This window comes from Gracilinanus agilis, chromosome 3 (assembly GCF_016433145.1).
Source record: "Gracilinanus agilis isolate LMUSP501 chromosome 3, AgileGrace, whole genome shotgun sequence".
Lineage (NCBI taxonomy): Eukaryota > Metazoa > Chordata > Mammalia > Didelphimorphia > Didelphidae > Gracilinanus > Gracilinanus agilis.
Window position 1 is genome coordinate 622506268 of NC_058132.1, and position 8488 is coordinate 622514755.

At 35.3% G+C, this 8488-nt stretch overlaps 1 protein-coding gene and 1 pseudogene across 1 annotated transcript in view; one reads left to right on the forward strand and one right to left on the reverse strand.

The window, feature by feature from the left end:
* DOCK10 (dedicator of cytokinesis 10) overlaps positions 1-8488 on the reverse strand; it is a 385255-nt gene that overhangs the window by 88540 nt on the left and 288227 nt on the right. The window contains exons 17-23 of the mRNA XM_044669448.1: positions 7907-8094; positions 7315-7380; positions 4535-4627; positions 2271-2394; positions 1806-1927; positions 1452-1538; positions 617-709 (exon numbers count right to left, since the gene is read on the reverse strand). Coding sequence (XP_044525383.1) covers positions 617-709; positions 1452-1538; positions 1806-1927; positions 2271-2394; positions 4535-4627; positions 7315-7380; positions 7907-8094 — 773 coding nt within the window. The remainder of the gene's footprint in view (positions 1-616; positions 710-1451; positions 1539-1805; positions 1928-2270; positions 2395-4534; positions 4628-7314; positions 7381-7906; positions 8095-8488) is intronic.
* LOC123243436 lies at positions 3756-3854 on the forward strand (annotated as a pseudogene).

An 8488-nucleotide genomic window follows, 5' to 3' on the forward strand; every position in this document is an offset into this window, starting at 1 on the left:
TCTTTCTTTCTTTCTTTCTTTCTTTCTTTCTTTCTTTCTTTCTTTCTTTCTTTCTTTCTTCCTTCCTTTCTTTCTTTCTCTTTTTTAAACCCTTACCTTACATCTTAAAAATCAATACTATGTATTGATTCCAAGGCAGAAGAGTGGTAAGGAAGTTAAAGGGGGTTAAATGGGGGCAATGAGGGTTAAATGACTTGCTCAGTCACATAGATAGGAAGTATTTGAGGTGAAATTTGAACTCAGGACCTCCTTTTTCTGGGCCTGGCTCTTAATCCACTGAGTTGCCTAGCTGTCCTGGTAATAGTTTTTAAAAACAAATCTGAATGTGATGAGAGATTTATTTGATTGATCATGCCAGACCCCAGAACACCCCCACTCACCTAGGAACAGTTCTCAACTAATTCTTTTTCCTGATTGAATAACTTTTAAGTTGGGAAAGATTCAGAAACAGTATAGAAGAAATGTTTTCTTTGTGACTTGATGTTTCCCAAAATTTTCTTCAAATTCTCTTTCATTTGTTTTTCTGTGGTACAGCCCTCAACTCCCACCACTAAGGAAAGGCTAATCTTATTTATTTCAACATTGTAGACAATTGACTATTTCTAAGTTGGCTCACCTTACAAGAGAGCACAAAACTTGAGGTAGGAGGTTGAGACATATCTTTTTCTCTTTTTTGGCACTGCTGAAAAAATGTATTCACATATGGATCCTAAAAGAGCACAAAAGAGAGTGGCATCAATATTGAGAATTCTATGATTTCATGAACTGAATTGAAATAGAATGAGTTTCCAATTCCTACATATAATAATAATCATCATCACCATCATCATTGCAATATTAGCTTTACATTCTGAAACTTATTTCCTTCAAAACTTATTTAGGCTGAAAATATAAAAAGATTCTAAAACAAATTAGACAAACTTGAGGATGATAGATTTTTAATAGATTATAGAGAGTAGTTAGTAATATTCAGAATACATTCCTAAATTTTAAGGATGACAGAAAGCTTCTATCATCCATTCTGTATGAAGTGCCCACCTGTTCCATGTGGAAAGATCATATATGCCACTGTTTTTAAATGATGGACTCTTTCAAATGAATTTTACTTGCTTTACATTATTTCTATTGTAGGATTTATATCATATTGCTTACCAGGTAAGGGAAAGGGAAGGGGTAGAAGGGACTGAGAGAGGGAGGGAGGAAGGGAATTTGGAACTCAGAAAGGCTTCCCTTTGAATGATGTAGTTATAGTTTCATCATAAGCTACATAATGCCTGAGTAAAAAAGGAGATTTTCATTTAGATCATCCTGCAAAAAGGCAGACCAAGAGTTTATTACATTCTGTTCTTTTTGATTTCCAGGTGATCTTACTGCTATTGAGAATTTCTGAAACTCCCATAACATTATAGATATCAATGGAGGTAACAGAATATCAAGGACAATGAACTTACCTGAGTATTCACTGTTGATACAACAAATGTTGTTACTTTGAAAAGTGGTTTCCCACCATCCACCCATTTAAAGTCACTCCCACTGTGCTGTAACACAAAGTTGGTTGATGTTATTGCCACAATTATACTTTCCCACACTGCAGGTTGTTTCATTTTTCAATAGAATTTACTTGAGAAGTAAATTAGCAGAAGAAGAAAATAAAAAGTTGACTACATTTGACAATACTTGGAAGAACAGGCCAATGACAGAATGAAAAGTACTTTCTAAAAACAAGGTATTTCTAATGTTAATAAGTCAACTCTGAACAACAACAGAATATTTGGTCCTTTGAATATCATTGGCATATAGGATACCTTTCCTGTTGCAGAATCTTGAAGGCTTAAGTAATTAGGAGGCAGACTAGTTGCTACTGGGATATTATGTTCTTTAGATGCTAGTTGATCACCTTTCATCAAAGGAAGCCAAGCGTATCCAACTGTTCAAGAAAAGAGATACAGAGAATTTTGTTGACCAAGAAATTCTGCAGTTAATAGTTAAAGTAAAGACAGATGCAGGCCAACTCTTGGGAGGGTGGTAATGGATTGAGAATGAAGATTGAGACATATATATTTTGTTCCTTGGACATAGCCAATGTGGGAATTAGTTTTGCTTGACTATATGTATTTATTAACAAGAAAAATAAACAAAAAAGACATGTATGGTTTCTGAATAATTGAACCTCATATGATATAATTTAACAAACCTGAATTGTTAAATTTATTTTCAATTCAACAAACAATATAGAATTGCATATCTAGGTAGGACTTTACTGTCAATACCTGATGTCTCCAGAGCCTCCTTCTTTTTGGCATTAGACTTTGCATTGATGTCGCATGTGATGTGATAAAATGAAAACAAAATATGATGTTTCTCATGGAGTTGTGTGGGCAGCTCAATTTTCACCTGCAATGTAAAGTAGTACTTAGGATTTCAGAGTTAAGTCATTTATCTAAGAATAAGGTTTGGGAAATGAAATGTCAATCCTAGCTTAATGAAAACTGAAATTCATGCTTAAGTTATGGTATTCTGACCTTTCAGTGTCCTACTCAACTATCTAAAACTCCTGTTTACAGAAAGACATTGACCTATGGTAGTATGAATTTCCTCATACAAGAGTTCCCTCATACAATTTCCTCATACAAGATCAGTTCTAATCTTTATTTTGTGAAAATGCAAATTCTTTACCAGCATGATAATGCGATAACATTACAAAATCAAAATCAGGTGAAAACATCTGGATTAAGGATAAAATTTACATTAAACACACAGTAAATCTGTAATACCATTGTTTAGTTGATTAATAGTGTCTGACTCTTTGTGACTCAATTTGGAGTTTTTTTGGCAAAGATATTGGAGTAATTTTCCATTTCCTTCTCCATTTCACTTTACAGACTCCATTTTGGGTTTTCTTGGCAAAGATATTGGAATAATTTTCCATTTTCTTCTCTATTTCACTTTACAGAGGAGGAAACTGAGGTCAAACAAGATTAAGTGAGTTGCCCAGGGTCATACAGCAAGAAGGTATTAAAGGCCAAATTTAAACTCAGATTCTCTTGGCTCCAGGCCCAGCACTCTATCCACTGCAACACCTGGGCTGTCCATACTGTGGTGTAATTCAAGAACTTCTCAAGAAAAATCCATTGATTAGGTAATTCGGCGACAATTAGCCATTTAGGAGATTAATCTGCTAAAACTCCAAAAAGTAGATCTTATCTGGGCTACAGAGATTCCAGGGTCACTAAAATAAATTCTGATTGGGTGCCATATTGCTAAATTCAGGAAAGAAAAGTAGGACCTACATCTTAAACTAGGTGACGATCAGCAGCATTATTTGCAAATACCTTTCTCTGATTTAGTAGATTACATGTCCACCAAATTTGAAAATTGAAAGGGATCTCAGTCCCTGAGTCCAACCCACATACAAAAGGAATCCCAGAATAACAAACCCTATCAATGATCATCCAGTCTCCTCTTGAAGACCTCCCATGAGGGGGATTCCACCACCTCTACAGACAGTCCATTCATCCAATTTTTGGACAATTCTTTTTATTGGAAAGTTTTTCCAGACATTAAACTCAATTTTTCCTTTATGCAACTTTGACCAGATATTTTCATGAGTATGAACTCATGTTTTCCTGATTCTCAACCTAGGACTCTACTCATTTCTTCATGTGACCAATGTCTTAGCACTCTAAGAAGTCAAATTAGCTAGATTTGCATTTTGGTGCATGACTTCTATATTCTCAAAGTCAAAATTTATAGTGGTGACTTTGTCAGCATGTATATTAAAATTGGAATGATGCAGAAAAGATTAGCATGGCTTTTGCTCAAATTTGACAAGCAAATTTGTGGTCTACATCTTTAAAAAAACAAAATTAGATAGCAGTATGATATGATAACATCAAAAATAAATAGTACCAAATGGTATGTTATTTTCCTCTTGGAAATATTCAGTTTTATTATTAACAGCATATTGGAGAAAGGGGATCTGTAGGCTAACTGAAAGTTAACCTATGATGTCCTAAATGGTGTCCTTTTCTTCTTTCTAAGACCTATGAAATGGATGATGGGGCACTGGCCGAGGAAAGGAATGACCTTACAGCAATTTAAAAAGCAATGCTGTTCTTGTACCACTGAGATTGTTATCTCCCCCATTCCCATCCCATGCCTTAAGTTCTAACAACATTGGGACTATGAGAGGGCAGTGATTCACCCATGTAAAGTTAAGATTTTTGTTATTGTCAGATGCTCTGGCTTTTTATGAACCTTGAGTTCATATAACTGGGGGCTAATTGGCTACTAGATTGAGGATTTATATGAAGGAATTAGAAATGCAATTTCAAAAATTCAAGGTTGGTAGAATAAACCAGTGGAGATGAAAACCTTGTCAAATAAATGACTTCTGTCAGAGAGAGACTCATTGACATGAGCCACCATAATGGTCTTTGCAATGAAGAATGTTTTTCATGTTTTTAAAACATAAATTTACATATTTTCCAGCTTTATTGACTAACATCTAGGATAATGAAAATAGAAAACTCACCTCATCGGAGAAGTCAGGATTCTGGGAATGATGAAGTACTGTTGTGTATGCTGTGGTAGTAAATAATGGCCCACCAGGTTTTCCATAAATACACTATTTAAGAAAGTTATATGTTAAACAAGTACAAAGGTCTGTTTTAATTCTTTAATAATAATAATAACTGACATTTCTATCACCCTTTAAGTTATGCAAGATGTTTTATGTACATTGTCTCAATAGATCCTCAAAATCATGTGAGAGAGATGCCACAGATATTAGTCCCATTTTATACATGACAAAACAGAGCTCAGAGAAAAGAAATGATTTGTTTTTGGTTACCCAATAAATATAAAAATAAGAGGGATAACTTCAAATGTTACATTATTTGAAATCCAGAAGTCTTGGTTTTGGGGAGGAGGATAACTTGATCTGTTGGTAAGCAATTTTTTCGGATGTTAATTTCACGGCTGTTAGTTATATTTAGGTAACTTTTAACACCCTCTTTTCTCTCTGATTAATTAACTACTTAGTTGTTTTTTTTTTAACTATCAAACTGTGCTATAAATGGAAGCACCTCTTATTTATCACATCTCCAGATCTGATGTTATTTCAATCTCTACATGTGAAAAATCTCACACTTTGACTTTAGATTACAATTCATATTTTAAACTTTCTCCATTTACTATTGTTATTACATCTTAAAATGCTGATAGCTTATTCTTTTGATGTAGCATCTATGGTTTTTGTGATTTCTTTTGTTCTCACAAAGACCTGGGTTTAAGACCTGCCTTTATCCTTTTACTATCTATGTAACACTGACAAATCACATAACTTCTCTGAGTTTTATTTTCTTTATCTATAAAACAGAGATATCACTTGCCTATTTATTCTACATGTGAGAAGGATTAAATATCTTGGAAAGCAAATATTGTTTCATTCTTTGAATATATATTTCCAGCACATAGCACAGAGACAAGAGAACAACAGGCGCTTAATGCTTGTTGCTTGATTGATTAAATAACATATAAAAGCATTTTGTAACCACAATGCACAACATAAATGCAAGCTACTGACATTACTGTCTTTTCACTAATATTTGGCAGTATATCATCATTCTAGATAATTCTAAAACATGTTTAATAGCAGTAATTGGGGCCCAGAGTATAGGTAGTCACCCATCTCTGGAATAGACTCCAGCTTCACCTCTTCCTCATGAAAGTCTGATTTTCCTTCAAAGTATATGTAACTCAGATGCTATCTTTTCCCAAAGTTTTTCCTGACTTCCTCAGCTCCTAGTGCTGTTTACTTCTTTAAATGAATTTGTTGCATTTTTACTTTGCCATATTTTGCATTTCTTTATTTGCCTACATATTATATCCAACTCCATCTTTGCTTCCAGTAGAATATAAACTTTTTTTTAAACCCTTAACTTCTGTGTATTAGTTCCTTGGTGGAAGAGTGGTAAGGGTGGGCAATGGGGGCCAAGTGACTTGCCCAGGGTCACACAGCTGGGAAGTATCTGAGGCCGGATTTGAACTAGGACCTCCTGTCTCTAGGTCTGACTCTCAATCCACTGAGCTACCCAGCTGCCCCCAGAATATAAACTTTTTAAGGGTAGGAGCTATTTTGTTTCTGCCATTCTATTTCCTATGCATTGCCCAGTGCCTTATAGTCAAGAAAAAAGATTGTTGAATTAAATTTTGTAGTGAATTTTTGTTGTTTTCCAGTCAATTTTTAATTCTTTTTTGATTCTTTGTGATCCCATTTGGGATTTTTTTGATAGTGATACTGGAATTCATGCCACATCCTTCTCAGCTCATTTTATAAATGAGGAACTGGTGGCAAACAGGGTTAAGTGACTAGGCCAGGTCACACAGCTAGTAAGTGTCTGAGGCTTGATTTGAACTCAGGTCCTCCCAACTCCAGATCTTGTACTCTATCTACTGTGCTACTTAGCTGTTCTCAGAGTGAATATAGGATACAGAAATAGTAACTTCCCTCCACCCCCACTTACTCAAGTCTAGGGTGGTGCTTCCCCCCACCCCCCACTTAAATTCATTCTGATAATTATATATTTCTAGGTTTCTGGAGGCTGTTACCTAAAAAGCCCCAAATTTTCTTTTTCCTCATTTTCATAAACCTTATAATATGGAAAATATAAACAAATTATACCTGGAAAAGATATGTTTGCTTAGGGGAACTTCAATACTTGTGTATGATAATATAGCAGAATTTGATGTGTATTTTTATTGATTCTTTCACATTAATGGCATCAGGGACAAAATTTCACATTCTAACTTCAAAACCACTTAACTTGGAGTTCCCATCTGGCCCCACAGGCTTGCCTGACACAAGTGCAAGTATCCAAATGGCCTATTGTACTGGTAATCAGGCCTCAGTCAGGGTAGTTTCCCTGCACAAAGCTTTGGAAGTTTGGCCTGCTGAGTGCTATTTTAAATCAAACGTACAGGAGGTGAGAGCTGTGCTCTTTTCCGGTAAAGGGCAACTCTATCCCAAGGGGAAGCTCTTCACATTCATTTGAAAGAAGGAAATTTTCTTTTCAAATCATTTCAAGTCAAGTGGCGCCCTGAGGCTGACATTTCCAATGTCTCTAGCTAATGATTGCTATTTTTTTTTTCTGGAAAAAAAAAAGTTCATTTCAGGAAATCAGAAACAAATGTATTAAAATTGTTCTCTTTTCAACTAAATTCAAATAAAATATCCCTCTTTGGTTTGAGGAAAGTATGCTATTTCTTTCCCATTTTCTTTTTATTCTGTGACTCTTTGGTGTCTTGGCTCACCTTCACTGGCTTGGCACCTTCTTCATCCGAGTTTCTGAATTCAATGCACACAGTTATATTTCGTGCCTGAAATAGCAAGGGGGAAGAGAAGTTATAATTTGTTATTCAGTAACATTACCAAAAAAAAAATCCAAGTGTTTGAAATAAGTAGCCCCTATTCACACCAAAGAACACATTTCACATGACCTTCCTCATGGGGTTGAGAAGCATAGAAACAGAATCTGGGAATTAAAAAAGAAAGCATTATACTCATTACACCAGACAAAAGTCCAAACACAATAGGATTTAGACATGGCTTTTTTTTTTTTTCAGAGCACATTCAAAGGCTACAATAAAAATATGACCAAAAGAACATTTTTAGGACGAACTTCAGAAAAGACTGTTAGCATAAGTCACAAAATTGCCTTCCCCTTTATAATACCAAAGGGAATCCTGTTGCAGTTCAAAAGTAATCGTTTTCCCTGAAATAGGTTTCTATTCTGAGCTCTTGGCATTCAGCACTCTGTAATTTCACTTTCCAGACATGCTCCCTCTGGTGTAGGTGTCATGAAGGGCAAAAAGTTTGAGGCACTCTCAGAAATGGAAGGCCTACCTTGTTGAAACATTTCTGCCCATCATACTTGAGGTGCTTCGGATAGACATAAATTTGGTTTTTATACACCCGATAAGGCCGGGAATACTTTGTTGAATCATAAACGAATTCTTCCACCTCTACTGTTGGCTCCTGTTGAACCATCATATCAAAGGGCTTCATGGGGATAAAGGACGAGGTCACACAATCTTTAAAAGGAGAGAAAAGAAAACTATAAGTCAAGTGTTTATTCTCTTTGGATCAACTTTCCTGAGGGGTTTTCAGTGTACTCTATGTGTGTGTGTATGTATATGCACACGTATGTGGCTCTACTCCCTACTGTGGGAGTTCCCCAAGGCATATAATCTACTACTTTGGTGTCTTTGTTAAGAGATTGTGTTGGAATGAAACTCTCTCTTTACACCTGACTCTTAGAAACTTTGGTCATTCTATAATCAAAGCCTTTGGCACTATGGAGGTAGAAGAGGAATGTTTCAAAGAGGCAAGCTACCTTTTTTTTCATAACATTTCCAAAGGACCCCGTTTTTATACCTCCCACTCTCACCCTTTAGATTCTGTTGATATATATATATATATATATAT